Consider the following 15,700-nt stretch of genomic DNA (forward strand, 5'->3'; position numbering starts at 1 on the left):
GTAGGCGTCGAGGAACAAGATCCGGGGCGGTTGTGGCTGCTGTTGCTGGTAGTGGTCGTCGCCTCCTTCTTGGGGCATCGTCACGCAGCGGGGTGCGGGCAGGCAGGGAGGTAATGATGAGCAGGCCGGCTGATCCGAGCTGATCTGGTCTTGCACCCCGTGGTCCAGTCAGTGCCCAGCGGTGATGATGGATGGTGCGGTGGCCAGTATATCGCTGTCCCTTGTCTGTCCTGAGGCTGCCTCAAATCACATGCAAGAAAGCGGCAGTTGTATGCACAAGGGCACTACTACCCCGGGGCCCGGCAGAAGGAGGAGGACCCTTTTCTTTCTTCGCCGCGTCCCGCCCGCCTCTCCCCCAGAAAATTTAACCCGAGGCCGATCCCGGAATCGGCCTCGCTCGGGTAGAAGTGGAGCCCTAGTGAGGGCCGGGACATGCCGCTTCTTTCCAACGGCCGACTCATGATGTTGGAAAACTGTCTCCTACTTTTTGTTCTCTTGCGATCGGCAGCATTTCAGCTTGGTGGACGGCCGTCTACCTTTTCAAGCGGGATTACCTCGTTCGCCGTCATCTGTGCCTACATACGCCGTGTCTTGTATGCGCCTCCACCTGTTCGCCCCATGTCTGAAGACCAGACAACTAACTGGCAAAAGAGAAAAGAAAATCTGCCCTTACATGATGTTTCAACTCACGCCAACCAGTGTCTGACAAAACTTTCAACTAGACCCGTGTGCTATGGCGAGGCCCATCACTGCATTCATGAAGAAACATTCTTTCCTGCACATTGTAGCTCTCTTCAGGACCAGATCCTGTTTTCAATTGGTTGATCCCTTCAAGTTCACCGAGCGGCACTAACCGCACGTCTTCGACACCGGCAAGCCTACGAACCTAGCTTGATTTTCCGTACCACTAGGCTCCTTCCTGCTACTGCTGTCGTCTATGCCAATATCTTAGCGACGACCGTGAGCAGCAACCTGGTCCCTGGGCCAGCGGAACAACTTGCAGTCGGGGAGGAAAGCTCTGTGCAGAGAGTTTGCGAGCACGAGTCCTCACGGCAGGTGATAGTTGACTATATTTCCAAGATAATAGCACAATGAGAAGAAACAGTGCAAGCGGAGGGCATTTGCACAAGTACGCGAAAGCGCAACGCGTTCCATGACAAGGGAGCGTCGACACCAGGGCAAGGAGAGGAGTATGCTGCTCCAACCATTGATGAGCAATATGAGCGCGAATACAGGGTTGAGCAAAGCGCTAACGATGAGATGACACCATTCTCGCCATTTGGCTCCAGCATGATGCCCCTCGAAAGTGCCTGCTGTTATGACGGTCTGCTTCAGAGTACACATATACATCTCTGCTGAGTCCTTCTACAATCATGTCGCAGGAAAGTGGCAGGTATCAAACATTGCTCACGTCAACTTGACACCGGATACAATCACAAGCGCGCTTGGAAATACTGTAAAGGTAGAGGAAGAGGAGCATATATGAAATGCTCGCTCCTGGCTTGGTGATTGCTCTTCTATCGTGTATGAATGTCCCATTTTGTGGGACGAGACCGTATAATACCACGGCACGCTGGCTGGAGCAGCAATTCCGGAGAAGCCTCCCTCAGATAGTGAATTGTAGGCAAATGTATATATATGCCGTGATGACACACTCGCTCGCTAGTGAATGAAGTGACAATAAGATGATGGTTCAGCCATAGTCTCGTTGTTGCAAAAGAGACGACTTGAAACTCCGTAAACGCCGTCCGCGGTCTGCCCAGCTTCTAATAGAAGTGATGATATATGTGCTCCTAGCCCGCATGAAACGGCAGGCATTGCTTTTTATGTACACGAAGCAAAACCGATGTGGGTATCGATGCAAATTCAAGACAGTCGAGATGATGCGACGTGTGTCGGGTCCGCTGTGTTGAGCCAGGCTCGGATGACGAGTGCCAGCGTTGCAGTCATATTGTGTGTTGTTTTGTTAAGTCGGTTGGCTGCTCTGCCACTTCAAGAGTCTTTGGGCTTCCAGATGCCAGCGCCGAGGGGCTTGCTCACGCCAAAGCCAACTCCGACCGCGATGCCGATGATCAGGAAGATGATGAGAATCTTGAGGATGATCCGTGTCCGTCTACTGTAGCCAGCCATGCAGTTGCAAGTGCGGTTCTTGCGCTTCTGGGCTTTTGCCTTTTGCCTCCAATGCTCCTGGCCGGGCCAGACGGTGCAGTTGGGGTTTGGCAATGTCCGACCGGTGTATGTGGTCTTGAGCTGGTTGAGGTTGTCGCATGATCTTGACAAGGCGGCAGCCTCAATGTCGGTGTCGAAGGGGTTGCCATTGTGGACGGAGCTGGGTGCCGATACACTCGAATTGCGGTGGAGCTCACTGCTCACCACATCCTTCTTTTCGTTCGTGGTCGACGTGGTGGTAGGCGTGATGGCGTACAACTGCTCGGTTGCCGTCACCGTGGGCTGCAGGCCCGCGGCCTTGTCGTCTTTGATGATGCTGGCCATTGCGAGCTGGCGCTGCTTCTGCAGACGAGTAACGTCTGGTGCGACGAGAAGCCGTTCGTGGTAAGGCAATTCAACCTGTTGGGGACGTCGAGGTGGTGGATGGACGGGCGAGATGTATGTCCTTTGGAATTTATGACCGTTGACAGGGCAGCAAAAGGGATGGAAGCTGCAACACATGATGCCTTTTGTCAGTCGACATTCTCCATGAACTCCAAGCTGTGCTTTGTCTCAGGTGAAACAGCCCAGTGCCACGCCTTGCCACCTCTGAAGACACCGTCTGGGAACACAGCCAGCTTGCAAGAGAGAGAAACCACTAACCTGGTCTGAGTACAGTACCGTGATATCAATGGGGTTCACAAAGCACACTCCTCCTTTGTTGTTTTCTTAGACCGATAGAGCACCAAAATTTGGTCAAGGCGACTAGGCCAAACAGGTCAAAGAGCTTCGACTGGAGAGCGATATCTGTGGGCGGCGCTAGGACAAGGAGAATGCAGTGAAGCACTCCGATGTGTAATGTCGTGTCAGGGGGGACACTGGGCGACCACGATGAGAGAATCTAGCAGTGACGCGAATACTGCTGGTGGGATTGTCGACGCGACGGGAGTCCTCCAACTCTTGTCGAAGAAGAGAAGGCAGTGTCGATGTCCGACGGAAGGTTCAGCGGCAAGTGAAGAACGTCCAAGACAGAGAAGGGGGAGGGAGCCGGTACGAGAAGCGGAACCCTTGGGGGGGCCTGCCAGTGGTGAAATAAGGTAGCAGGGTGGCCTGGGGCTTGGTGGTGCGACTTGGAAGTGGCACCAAGACGAACGCGAGTGGGCCTCTTGCTGGACGGCGATCAGAGAGCCGGGTGACCAGACATGGGCATTGCCTGGGAGTGCAGTTGGTACGAGCGCCACAACGGGTCAGGACGACGACTTTAGGGGCCCGTCTGCGTGCCTGTACTTGTAGGAATGAGTTCCAGACCACGCGAAAGGCTCATCGCATGCCACTATCTGGTGTGCGAAGGGGCGACACGCCGGGCGAGAATGGCCAGAACGGGCAGCTCACGAGCGCACAGGAGAATAGGAGACGGCGAGGAGCAGCCCAGGCCATTGTCGAGTCTAACCACCTGAGCGCGTTGGCTGTGGTGGTGCATGCAAGGAACAGGCCCCCCCAGGCCTGCCCTTGCACCCTCCACACACCAGGCCTCCACTTGGCGCCGCGCGAGCTGCAGTCCCCCCTGATGGGTGCCTTCTCTGCGTGAGCCTGGCCGGGCCGGCTCAGGATCAGGCCAGGGAGAACAGGACGCCCTCAAACTGTTACTAACACGAACTACGCCTGCAGCCCTTTGAACCCTAGCTCCCCGTCGCACTGCTTCCATGACATCGTCCACGACTGCGAGGTGAACAGACATGGTCCGTCGTGCGGTCGCCGACAGCTGCTGATGCGGATGGGCACAGTGGAAAGATTCGATGGTGTGACTCGTCCACATGGAGTGGTCATGCCGCTGCTGCTGAGCCAATGGGGACATGGGTTATTGAATGCCTTTGAAACGCGCATGCACGAGATTGCGGCTTTGGCTTGTGCGCTCAGGCGTATATTGCTGGTTATGTCAAGCTTTTTCCTGCCTGCTTTCGTTGCTTGTAATGTGACGGGTAAAGACTGCGAGTTATTTCGCGATATTGCCTTTGGTCAAGTGTACTGCGTACTGTACTGCACTGGCAGCATCCATCACTAGCGCCGTCGAATCAGCATCCTGGCAATCAGCCGGCATTTTCCACGGCTGCGGTGCCTCCTCGCCATGGCTTAGCCCGGCTTGGTGAGGACTATGCGTGCCGTTGGCCGGTGCCGTGACCGTAGTGCTGCTCAGCTCACACAAAAACTCCTGTTGTTGGCGTGCAAGCGCTCAGACGCTACAGGCAAGCTGCCCGCCCGCGGCGCTGCGCCTAGCCCCTTAGAGTACTCGTAGCGCTGGAGACCAAAGACTAGTCCCGCCCAGCCTAGAGTTCGGGCAGTGTCACGCATGGCGCAGTCCCTCGTAGTGCTGGGGCGCGATAACAGACGATTGTGATCGGGGGCTTCGTGTCGTGCACCATAGCTGACGTTTCTCGGTGGTGGACTGACGTATTTTGTCGTCGTGGCCGTCGCCATGGTCCTGCCCCCGCTAATGCGTGCCGCCCACGACGACGCATCGCAAGCCAGAATGGGCATGGAGTGCGAATCAGGACGACTATGATGGGGAAAATAACTATTGCGCGCAGAAACCAAGAACAGGTTCGGTGCAAGGGTGGCCATCCCTCGCCGCCCTCTGAGTGCTGCATACGCGGCTGGCCGACGTGGCAGTCTGTACTTCCACGCCAGCTTCTCGCTAATTGCCTGTAGGTCGCATGCAACCATTCGGCCTCGTCTGTCGACATGATGCTTGCTTTTCAGCTCGGCTCAGCCCAGCTCAGCAAGGACCGTGCCATGACATTGCCTGGGCTTGCCAAACTGCCCAGGCTCATCGTTGCATTCGCAGTCATTGTGACATCTCTTCTCACATGCGCTCGACTGTGCCGGTCTGCAATGCGCTTGTGAAAGTCAATATTAATGCAGTCTTATCTGGGTCGCGACGTCAGAAACAATGTGCAGGAGCAAACAACAGCCAACACTGCCCAGTGCACCTTCCTCTTCGCCGCACGAGGCGCACAGCACTTTGCCCGCAATCGCACCGTCCAAAATCGCTCAGTTGCCAAGCACCTCAATCATGCAGCCGCTTCAAAGCCAAGGCAAGCCAGCAACCTCTACGGATTACGGTGGTTTTCCACCCTGACCAGACAGGCCAGGCGCCCGCCTGACAGGCCTTGCCTGTGTGCGATCCCTTGCACCCGACGGCGACTTGCCACTCGCCTGTCCCACCGGATAAGAGTATTTGACCAGAATGCGGAGCCAATCCGTCCTCAACCACGAGCCCAATGGAACACCGGGGGACCGGTCCGGATCCTGACGGGACGGAGATCTTGGAACCACATCAATCAGATATCTGTAACGGTGCGGTAATATTCCAGACACAGCTTGTCTGAGCTCACGTGCCGATCAAGCGCTCGAGATCCACAGGCTCTTCTCAAACAAAACACGGCTTCAGATGTTCTTGCGCTTTGGATGATGGGGCTTCATGTTTCAACGACGAGTCGGGTTTTATTTGGCTCAGCCCTGCAAAGGTAAGCTGCGTTATGGACAAGACCTGAGGCCCGGTTATATCCAAGGAGGAACACGATCATGCTCAGAAGCAAGCTAGGTATTAAGCTCGTCCGGATCCTCGTTGCAAGCCTGCCGCTTCCCGAGACATTGAGCAGGGAAGGAGCACACTGCCCACGTTGGCACCAGCTGAAGAACGAGTTGATGCCATCAGGGTGGCAACACCGAAATTCTGCTAGAATGGCATCGCTCGTTTGTCCAAAACCCAGAGGCGCACAATCTGCATCCACGCCGTCTTGGAAGAAAGCTTGGAGGTTCTTGGACACGGCACAGGCGTCGCCACCACCACCTCCAAATGTCTGCTTTGGGCACACGTGCTCGTCGTGCCCGCCGGCTAGATGGCACCACAAAGCCCACGCCAAGACCGCTGGAGCAGCCAAGCTCGCCCAGCCTGCTTGGTGCGCATACTCACTGGCGCCAGCAGAAGAACTTGTCCGCCGCTAGTCCTGCAATGCAAGATCCCCCAGGGATCTAGATCAGGGGCACCCTGACGAACCAACGAGCGAGCGCGGCCGAATGGAGCCCACTCCTGGGCCACGAGATAAGAACCTTGTTCTTGAGCCTCTTTCGGGCGAGTCGAGACGGCGCCCCAGCTATGAGCTCTAGCCGCAGCCTTTGCAGCCCACGAGTCAAGCTTGACGGGTCCGTGGCTTGCAGCAGTTTCCTCAGTGAGACAAATTCGCAGTCTCCAGGTAGTCTATGACAGACAGTCCGGACGACCACTGCCACTTACAGACATGCGGGGTTTGTTTCTTCTTTGCACGAGGATGTAATCATGGCGGCAGCAACGAAGAATCATGGAATGACTTGGATTGTCCTTCTCTGTGTGACGGCTCAACAGTCCCATGATCATCAGCTCGAGACAGATACCAGTTCGCTGGCTCATGTGCCATCACATTTAGGCTAGCAAAATTGGAGATGCGCCACCAACCGTACGCAGTATGGACTCCAGAGGCGCTCTACTGTCAACCAACATTCACCACCGCCAGCCCTGAGGCAGGCAGGGCAGGTCAACCCCGCAGATCGTTGCTCCTCAATTGCTGCTGCCCTTGCGCAACCTCTCCAGATAATAGCGCCGAGTTGTTCCAGTCTCGTGCACAGGTGACCTCCTGTCGAGCCAGCGAGCAAGCATACACTGCCTGTTGAGACGCACCGAAACGGGAACCCTACACCAACTATGTCGCACCGGTGCCACATGCTTGAAAGACTTCAGGCCAGGCGGGCGACTGAGCCGGAGCACCGCCGGGGAGATCGCTCTGCATCCTGACCCTTGGCATTGATTGTGCTTGGGGCGGACCAGCGTTTGTGGCCGCTGGAGCCTCTGCCCCAGATGACGGCATTATTCCACAGCAGGTGGAGCAGAGGTACTCTCTCACAAGTCACAGGTAAATGAGGTGGTTTAGATCGTTGTACCCTAGTCCTTGTCTCAACCCGTAGTCAAGCTTTGTCGCAATGACAAGGACCTACTAATGGCCGTTGACGCTCAAGTTAGTGAGTGACGCTAGAAAAGTCAAAGGGTTTTGCTGGCGAGAGCTGCAAGAACCGCTCAGCTGCCGCGCGAAGTTGCTTGTGTCTTACCCGTCGGGGAACCCCTCCCCTCTTGGTGCATGTCGGATACTGCACATGCAGGTCAGCATTGAGTAACGCATGCATGATCGACTTCCTCTTCGCCTGGATTGGCTGATGCTACGCAGACGGCGGAAGAGGAAGGAGTACGGCCGCTAGACGCAATTGGTCCAGAGTCTCTCGTCATTGACTTTCGAGAACTTTTCGACAACGACTAGAAGACATCCCATTGTGATTTAACCTGGTTGCTTAGGGAGTCTGGCCGAATCCCCGTCCGCACCCCAGATTGTGCTCAGTTTGTTACCATGGCGAAGTTGACGGCGCAGTGCATAGCAGTCAAAATCAGCTACTATGTACATCAGCGACAGGTAGCTGAGCTTGGGTGCTGACAGCACCTCCGCGATCCTGTCTGTGATAAGCGGCGGAAACCTCACCATCACTTGGCTGTGTAATTGCATATTATAGGCACATCAGCATCAAACGCAAGTCAGTGCCACCTGTAACTGCTGTTACTGAGTCGTCCTGCACCACTCGGATTCTGCCGATGTTCGGGAAGTCAAGCAACGACACCAGCACGAACTTTATGCAGGCCGGCGCGTTGGAAATATAGTACGGATGAACTCTCGTTGGCAAAAGTGCGCAACGCTCGCGAGATGAAGCATGATAGTAATGCGAGCTTTGCAAGGGCTGTAACTCGAGAAGAACAAGTAGAATCTCAGGTGATTCCTGTCATTCAAGTGCTAAGACCGATCGGAATGCAATAACTTTGGCCTGGAGACGGTCAAGATAGTTCCAGCGACTCTAACCTAAGTGCACCCAGTTTTCTGCGGATTCCACGAATCTGTCCAAGAGAGGTAGGAACAGAGGAGAAATAGTCATCTCACAATGCGGTGGAAATCCCGGCCATGTTCCAAAATACATTGCGTTCGTTGTGTGCTCACGAGCATTTCATGTACAGACACCATCTCGAATCCATCGTTGTCACTAGTAGGGCTGCAATCTCGCGCTCCGATGTCCTCTGCCATCGACTTCCCGCAATGAGCGGGTATTTCGTGGTACTGTCACCATGCACTTGCCGATTGTGCGCCTGACTCCTGAGACAGACTGTGCTAACTAGATCCGCTCCCGATGTCTTGGTTGAACATGGTGATACGAGATGCCACCTGTTGGCCTGCCGGTGCGCTTTACCCTCGGGCGGGATCAAGCTGGCTTCAGGCAAACTCCACCAGTTCCTCTCAGCTGTTCTCGCCTCCGCCGAACGTCAATTGCCCGAGGTGACGTATCTTCCTAGCAATCCACCTAGTCATCAACTATCGTGGTGTTATAGAGCCCATACGAGTTACTCGAGACGCCCCGCCGTCGTTCCCCCGGCGATGAAGCCAATGACCTCACTCATCCATCTGGTCATTGCGGCAGTGCAGAATACGGCAGCACCAGCAGCCGCCGTACCGACGATGGCGGATGTGACTTGTCAACCTAGGTTGCATGCTCGAGACGCGTACACGTGCTATGGGGTTTGTGGTTTCTGTGTCTCCTCTCGACCCTTCAAAAACACCGTACATCATCACAATCGCCCTCCTTTCCTTAGTACTGGGCAGCTCGAGGGAAACCCCTGTGAGCTTTGCACAGAACATCGAATCAATGAGTAGTAGTACGTGTCTGCGTATCATCTGACCAATGCGATTAGGAGTACACGGGCTCTCCTTCAGACTGCCGGCTCGTGATCCGCGAGATCCGGTCACAGCCCAAAGACCGCATCTTCTCGCTGTACTCTGGACTCTGCGTTGTCTTCACGCATGGGGCATGCCAGGCAAAGCTGTGCGCGGTCGAGTACCTCCCGCGACCTGTGAACCAGAGTGCGCGGTGGATGGCTGATGTCTTGGAGGTGCCGCTACTTGGAGAGTGCATCGAGCATAGCAGGGAGGGTGTTGCGGGTGACAGCGATGTCATTAATGGGGACAGTGGGAGCTACCGGCTGTGGATAGGCAGCGTGTCTTGATGAAAAGTCGAGCAGCTCGACGGGGCATGAAGTTTTCGTGAGTGAATATATGTGGTACCTTGTGAGATATCTGTGAGCCGGTGATGAGATTGTAATGAAATGACATGGGCATCGACGCCATCTTCTGGCCATGTTGACATGAATGACGCTTCGGTCCTCTGATCGTTGAAAACCGAGACAGTATGGAGGCAATCCCACACTTGATTGAAGCCGCGTTTTGTAGGTATTTGTGGCGTGCAATAATCAGCAAGAACGAGTGAATGCCTGGATGCCTTCTGCTTCTGCTTGATGGCAGGCAAGCACAACAACGGATGTCACTAGGAGTATCACGAGCAGAATATCAAGGTGTAACTCCGGATGAACTTCCAGCGGCAGACCTTCTTGCCAGATCACAAGAAGTCGTCATGCTGTTCGCCAACTTTCTCAGCACAAGTAAATGATCAGAGGTGACGGGTTGACCCGAATCGACCATGGTCGAGGCCTGCGTATGAGAACCGACGCTCGATACTTGTCTTGACGATTTGATGGAGAAAAAGCCGCAGGGCTTTCTTATCAACGAACGGTCTGGACTGCGAGTTTTGATCCCCCACGGTACCCAGTCGAAGGTACTGCTGGACTTGTCATCACCACGGTGATTAGCACCAGCCACCGCGTTTGCAATCACGACTACGCGACTTTGGGTGAGGCTGCTGCTCGACCCCTCACTCCTTCCTCTGTCAGAGGACATCAAAGCACAAGCACATCTTCTCATCGACATCTTCTTCTTTTCAGAACAACACCAACAGATTCCTGAAGCCCTTCCAAATCAGTCAACGTCGTTCCCAAGACATCTTACATCATTGAGCAGTCTGTTCCTACTGCGCACAAGCACAGTCACTCCCTGGACAAGCAAGCCTGTTCGACTTCACCACTTACGTTGTCTTTTGACTCGTCTTTCAAGGAACCCTCTCCCACCCACAGTCAAGCCAGTATGAGAAGTCTTGTCTCTATCTGTTTCTTGGCCCAGCTCGGTCTGGGCATGGCTCAGGACACCAGCCTCAAGCAGTCCAGCATGCGAGAATACCGAGCCAATCTCGTCAATCACACTCGCGTTGACGAGTCTGCCGGTTTTCGCTGGAGATGCACCGAGTCTCACATCAAGGTAAGTGCTCAAACATGGACCCTGGCGCGTCTCGAAGCTTATGCCTACTGCTCTCCAGGACATCGACAGCCCTCTCTTGAAGGACTGCCTCGATGTCATTGCTCAGTACAAAGCCATCCCTGGCGAAGCTACCATTGAATGGACCACAGGCTGCTACAAGATCACGTCAGGAACGTGCACTGGCTCCATCTGCCCCCAGAAGTCTGGCCCGATCGTCATCTCACCCTCCGCTCTAGCGCAGCGCTTTGAATCGCCAGTGGTTGATGAGTGCATCAGCAATGGATTTCGTGGCTGGTGGAGCGACAGCGAGGGGAATGGAATTGGTATTTACCTCGCCTGAGGTGAGACTCCATCCACACGGAGACATGAACTGGGGGAGCATCCTTGAGGAATATATGAGCAGGAGTGCCGTGAGCAAGTGACGAGGTCAGCTATCTCATATTGCTGCAAATTTCTGGAGTTGACAACGCATCTGGCGGTTTCGTGTGCCATCATGTTGACACAATGGCGTTTTGATGTTTTTGATGTTTCAAAGGAAAATGCTCTGTCCTGTATCTCGGTGGCTCAAGAAAAAAATGTTGTTTGAATCAAAGCATGTATTGCCTGCGAGACCGGGTGGCAGTTGAATGTGTATTGTATGATAGCCCTCGATACTGCCGTATTCCAGCTGGGTTTATTAGCTTGCTTGGACCTTGGGAACAAAACAAAGGTGTACTTCAGCACAATGCCTGCCTGCTCAGTCAGATCACTTACATCATATGGTATAAGCCAAGTGAATGTCGGGAGGCGATAGTCAACAAAGGGTGACTTCACTGTGGATCATGTAGAGTAGTGCTTCTGTGACTGCTTCAGAGATGACAGCACACTGCATGTCAGGAATCATCTGACCACTGCAGCTTCATCATATTCACTAGTCTCGAGAAGTGTGAGTCTTCATGGTGCAGAAGCTTGTGCGGAAGCTGCAAAGTTCCTGGACAGTGCGGCGCACGGCCACAACCATCAGCGAGGCCCACATGCCACTTTCGGGAACCTGACGACTTCCATCCACGACTGCACGCGAGACCTGTCAAGTTGTCTGACTTTGAAAACATCTACAGCTTCTTACGACCCACGGCCGAAGCGGCCAACTTTCCCTGGGATTTCTGCGGCACCCGGACAGAAGCCGTATTCCATGTGACCATAACGAGGGCCCACTGCCCAGAATTGCCCATCATGGTGAGTTGCATCATCCACACGCCCCAGCTCCTTGTTTACTGGGGTGCAGCTCGCTCAAATGCTCCTCCTCCTGAGCAGTACATGAGGCTAGCTCAACTCCATCACAACAAAGGACAACGCTGACCACGTCTCCCTGCAGAATAAGGACGGTTGCTACACATATATCCACATGCAGCGCCCACGCGACGCAGACCTGTTTGAGGACTTCTGCAAGGACAAGCTGCCCGACGACGAGATCTACGTCGCGGCGCAGCACCAGCCCATCAACCCGGAGGACGAGGACGACGTGGTGCCCGACCAGCACGCGGCGTTTGGCATCCAGAAGGCCACGCAGCGCAGCAAGGAGTCCGCGTGGAAGGATCTCGGGCTCGGCGAGCTCATGAGCAGAGGTCCGCCTGCTGGCGGGAGCGGCGCCGGGGCAGGTACCAGGAGTGGTGCAGGAGGCACGGGCTTTGGTGTTGGAGGGAAGAAGACTGGCCGCAGCGGCTTGCCGAGGTAAGGGGTCGGGCGTCTCTCGACTTCTCGAGTCAGGCTCTTAAGGCGATGTGTCGAAGAACCTAGGATGGGGGATTGCGGTTATATCAGGGGTCCTCAAGGCGGCAGCACTTTTATGCTTGCCACCTCGACCTGCGAGGGAAAATGACCTTTGTGCAGGAAATTTTACGCACACAGGCGATAGAAACGGTCGAGCTCGACGAGTGTTATGTGGAATCACGAAGAGAATATCACCAAACGAATGAAACTGGTTGTCATTAGCGTTTTGAGGCACGACCCATCGTTCGACAACCGGATGGAATTGGGAGAAGTATCTCCTCACAGCCGACGCAGGCATCATATCTGGAATAAGTGTTTGGTCCAAGTGGTCTGAGGCACACGCCAACTGTCTTCCACAGATCCGTATCATTGTGCCGAGTGCTAGGTCGACACCTCAGGTATCCATCCACTCGTACGCGCCACAGCTGGAAACCACGGCAACCACTGCTCGCATTCAAGGCCATATGGTCCCCAATAAGGGACCGTCTTAGTACAGACAAGCCAAAGCCAGGGCAGAGGGTTCAAAGCCATGTTGCAATTCTCGTCTGGCCTAGTGGTTGGAATTAAGTCACAACACACTGATCTAGTCGGAGGGCCGAGTCCGGCATTTCGAGTCGCCAAGTGTGTAAGGCAATACCCTCACTAGGTTCTGCACCCCCCCTTTTTTCTCTTTTTTCTCTCCCGATCTTCTTCATTCTTTGTACCTTGTGCATTTCCACAGCAGGGCACTTAACTTTGTGGAGCACGCTGCCATGACTTATGCGCATCTGTTTGATCTCGTCCGGCTTGAAGCCACCCAGTACAACAGACGATCGACGCACCCACTTCATGAACAATCAAGATCGAAGGAACAAGCCATTGATGCCATCCAAGTTGAACGCTATTCACAGCCAAATGGTACCTGCAAATCTTCATGTCCTAAAACCAGCAAGTCTACCAAAACGCCACGCGACGCCATCCTGACATGTCCGCTGAACGCCGTTTCAATGCACGACTCTCCTCTCCCTCGAGGAATCTCTGTTCACTTCTGACTTTGAAGCTGTCCTTGCCTCTGCCATTTCGTCAGACTAGCCTTTGCCCAAGAAGCCCTCCCTCTCCATCACCTCCGGCGCAAACTTGACCAGGAACACAGTCCGGCCAGGCCACATCTCGCCTTCCTCCTGCTTGCCCACGCTATGCGCAGTGACCTTGGCGGGGAACGCCGAGCCGTCGCAAACGCCCTCTATGATGCCCGCCACGAACGCCGCGCAGTTGAGCTGGCTCATCTCCTTGGGCACGCTGATGTAGCGGTTCACCAGCGGCTCATTGTCAATGATCATGTACTCGTCGGGCTTGGTCGCGTCGCTGCTCTTCTCGAGCCCGTCGGCCGCCCGGCCGAAAAGGTGCTGCCAGACATTGAGCTTGATAAAGTGCAGCAGGGTGATGATGTTTAGCGGCCGGGTCTGTGACCGCGTGGGTTCTCGGTGCAGGAGCAGGTCGAGGAGTTTGACGCCTATTGGGTGGCCTTGGATATTAAGTCTGTCCACGCGGGCAAGAAGGATTAGTTTAATTATCCCTATTGTCTCGTATATATATGTAGACTGTGATCGTGGCCGCATAGGGCTTTCATGGAAGGGGGGTGAAACGCACCGCTTCTCCAGGTCCTGAATGCTCTGGATTCCCTTGCGCGCATAGCCGACCATCTCGGCAAACAGGTATGCAAACGCCGACCCGCTGAGTTCGCCTGCTTTTGTCCGGTTCAGCGGCCGGTGGTAGATGGTCTTGCCGTTCGAGGGGTATCGCAGACCCGGCTGCTCTGCTCCGCCAGGCGCCGGCTTGCCTGCCTGCTGCAGGCTTGACATTATGTCACGTGTGTGTGTCGCGCGGCGCACAAGCCCGTCTACAAAGTCGGTTGGCGTGTCTCTGGGTGCTCCTGGATGTCAAAAATGGGCTGGCCGCTCGTCGGCGCGGTCGGGTCTCGGCGTCGTCGAGTGTGCTGCTTGATGAAATGGGGTACACCTGCTCTGCTGCAGCTTGTGAGATTGGGGTTCGGATGGGGTCTGTGAGCTTGGAGACCCCGCACAGTGCCCGCCTCACCTCGATTTTACTGCGGTACCTGGCCGACCTCCATACATGAAACTTAAACTCCAACTTGTATGCAACCTTGGAAGGCTCAAGCCGAGCTTAATGATTGAGAAATATCTCCATGTTGTGATGTTGAGATGCCAGATGTCTGTGACAGCATTGAACACTCCTCGGCCGCCATGTAGAGTAGTCAAAAAGTATTACGTTGTCCGTTGATCTTGGAAATTCTACGAAGTGTCTTTGATGAAACCATCGTCTATGCGGGCCCCAGAAACCAACGAAGAGCTGCGTAGGGTATCCTGAAGCTTCATTCATATGCACATGTCCTCCTGTTGCCGACCAAAGCACCGATACTATGGCGCTCAAGCGTCCTTGCCACGAAGGTAGTCCTCGGACTCGCCAATCTGCTTGCCGCGGGCCTCCCATCTCTTCATCTGCTCAGCGCGCCTCTCCCGGGACAGTTTCTCCAGCGCAGGCCAGTAGACCGAGTGGTCATAGTCGATCTCGGCCTCGCCACCAGGGAACTCCGTCCACAGCTGCTCTTTGGGCACGTACTGCGTCATGTCCTCGTTGAACTTGAGCTTCTCCCGGGTCAGGGGGTCGATGAAGGGCGTGATGAGCTTGAAGAAGCCCCAGACAACCCAAGGGACTGTTAGACTTAGTTAGCATCGTCGTGAATCCAATGTACGTTTGTGAAAGGGGAGGCTCACCATTGATGATCAATGCTTTGCCCAGTCTCTCCGGGTAATGTGTCTGCAGGACGTGGAGCACCTCGCGACCCTGGGACAGCGGCGGCGACGTGGAGGACCGGCTCTTGCTCTGCTTGAAATTAATCAGCAGAGCCAAGGTCTCCTGCCCAACGGGCATGTTGTCGACCAGGCGCTCGATCATGAAGAAGAGGTGCTGGTTCTGTCTAGGGGACTGCTCCGTGTTCTGGCGACCAGGGTTGAGGTAGTGGCAGGGCCGGCCCTGCTTGTCGAAACCGAATGAGATTTGCTTGCCAGTTTCGTTCTCTGGCGAGATGTGCTCAAATGTCAGCTCCTCGATGCCGTACTCTCTACGCCACTTCAACGTGTCGAGCAGACGCTTCTCAGACACATTCTCGTCCCACTTGGTGGCGCGGAGGTATCGCAGCAGGCACTCGCGGCTAAGCCACATCTTCTCGCTGTCGGTGAGAGGGCCGGCCTTGTCTGCTTCCGCGGGGACATCTGTCCAGGACTTTGCCTTTTCGAGCAGCCAGTCATATTTGGTTTGCTGCTCAGCTGTCAAGGCCGGCCGCTCGGGGACAACCACACTGGGCAGAGGTGACAGAGCGGGAGTCTTGTAGGGACCAACGGCAGATGCCTTCTCCTGGACGACGGGGTCCGTGGGCTGGGCACTCGCAGTCGCCATTGCTACAACCAGAAGATGGTGCTAAAGTGAACACGAATGCAATGAACTGCGATGAATTGGTAACGACGCCCGCTTGGATG

General features: G+C 54.9%; 6 protein-coding genes across 6 annotated transcripts; 2 read left to right on the forward strand and 4 right to left on the reverse strand.

The window, feature by feature from the left end:
* Positions 1 to 1,992: 1,992 nt before the first annotated feature.
* On the reverse strand, positions 1,993 to 2,493 carry B0I36DRAFT_362026 (uncharacterized protein; the record flags this gene model as incomplete). The annotated part of the gene is made up of 1 exon (XM_046158584.1): positions 1,993 to 2,493. One exon carries the CDS (start codon positions 2,491 to 2,493, stop codon positions 1,993 to 1,995), a length of 501 nt encoding a protein of 166 aa, XP_046014178.1.
* Positions 2,494 to 5,989: 3,496 nt separating this feature from the next.
* B0I36DRAFT_430586 (uncharacterized protein) lies at positions 5,990 to 6,595 on the reverse strand (the record flags this gene model as incomplete). The annotated part of the gene is made up of 2 exons (XM_046162539.1): positions 5,990 to 6,406; positions 6,443 to 6,595. 2 exons carry the CDS (start codon positions 6,593 to 6,595, stop codon positions 6,044 to 6,046), a joined length of 516 nt encoding a protein of 171 aa, XP_046014179.1. The 3' UTR covers positions 5,990 to 6,043.
* A 2,189-nt stretch (positions 6,596 to 8,784) lies between these two features.
* B0I36DRAFT_362027 (uncharacterized protein) lies at positions 8,785 to 9,274 on the forward strand (the record flags this gene model as incomplete). Its single annotated transcript, XM_046158585.1, has 2 exons — positions 8,785 to 8,889; positions 8,963 to 9,274. 2 exons carry the CDS (start codon positions 8,785 to 8,787, stop codon positions 9,272 to 9,274), a joined length of 417 nt encoding a protein of 138 aa, XP_046014180.1.
* Positions 9,275 to 11,462: 2,188 nt separating this feature from the next.
* On the forward strand, positions 11,463 to 12,418 carry B0I36DRAFT_321260 (Apc13p protein-domain-containing protein). Its single transcript, XM_046153673.1, has 2 exons — positions 11,463 to 11,630; positions 11,770 to 12,418. The coding sequence occupies exons 1-2, from the start codon at positions 11,628 to 11,630 to the stop codon at positions 12,127 to 12,129; spliced, it is 363 nt and encodes a 120-aa protein (XP_046014181.1). The 5' UTR covers positions 11,463 to 11,627; the 3' UTR covers positions 12,130 to 12,418.
* A 459-nt stretch (positions 12,419 to 12,877) lies between these two features.
* On the reverse strand, positions 12,878 to 14,156 carry B0I36DRAFT_266489 (NO signaling/Golgi transport ligand-binding domain-containing protein). Its single transcript, XM_046151213.1, has 2 exons — positions 13,794 to 14,156; positions 12,878 to 13,682 (listed from the first exon to the last, which is right to left on the reverse strand). Exons 1-2 carry the CDS (start codon positions 14,003 to 14,005, stop codon positions 13,232 to 13,234), a joined length of 663 nt encoding a protein of 220 aa, XP_046014182.1. The 5' UTR covers positions 14,006 to 14,156; the 3' UTR covers positions 12,878 to 13,231.
* A 434-nt stretch (positions 14,157 to 14,590) lies between these two features.
* B0I36DRAFT_348420 (cral trio domain-containing protein) lies at positions 14,591 to 15,620 on the reverse strand (the record flags this gene model as incomplete). Its single annotated transcript, XM_046156690.1, has 2 exons — positions 14,591 to 14,877; positions 14,939 to 15,620. 2 exons carry the CDS (start codon positions 15,618 to 15,620, stop codon positions 14,591 to 14,593), a joined length of 969 nt encoding a protein of 322 aa, XP_046014183.1.
* Positions 15,621 to 15,700: the final 80 nt, after the last annotated feature.

Source organism: Microdochium trichocladiopsis, assembly GCF_020744255.1.
Source record: "Microdochium trichocladiopsis strain MPI-CAGE-CH-0230 chromosome Unknown B0I36scaffold_4, whole genome shotgun sequence".
NCBI classification, from domain to species: Eukaryota; Fungi; Ascomycota; class Sordariomycetes; order Xylariales; family Microdochiaceae; genus Microdochium; species Microdochium trichocladiopsis.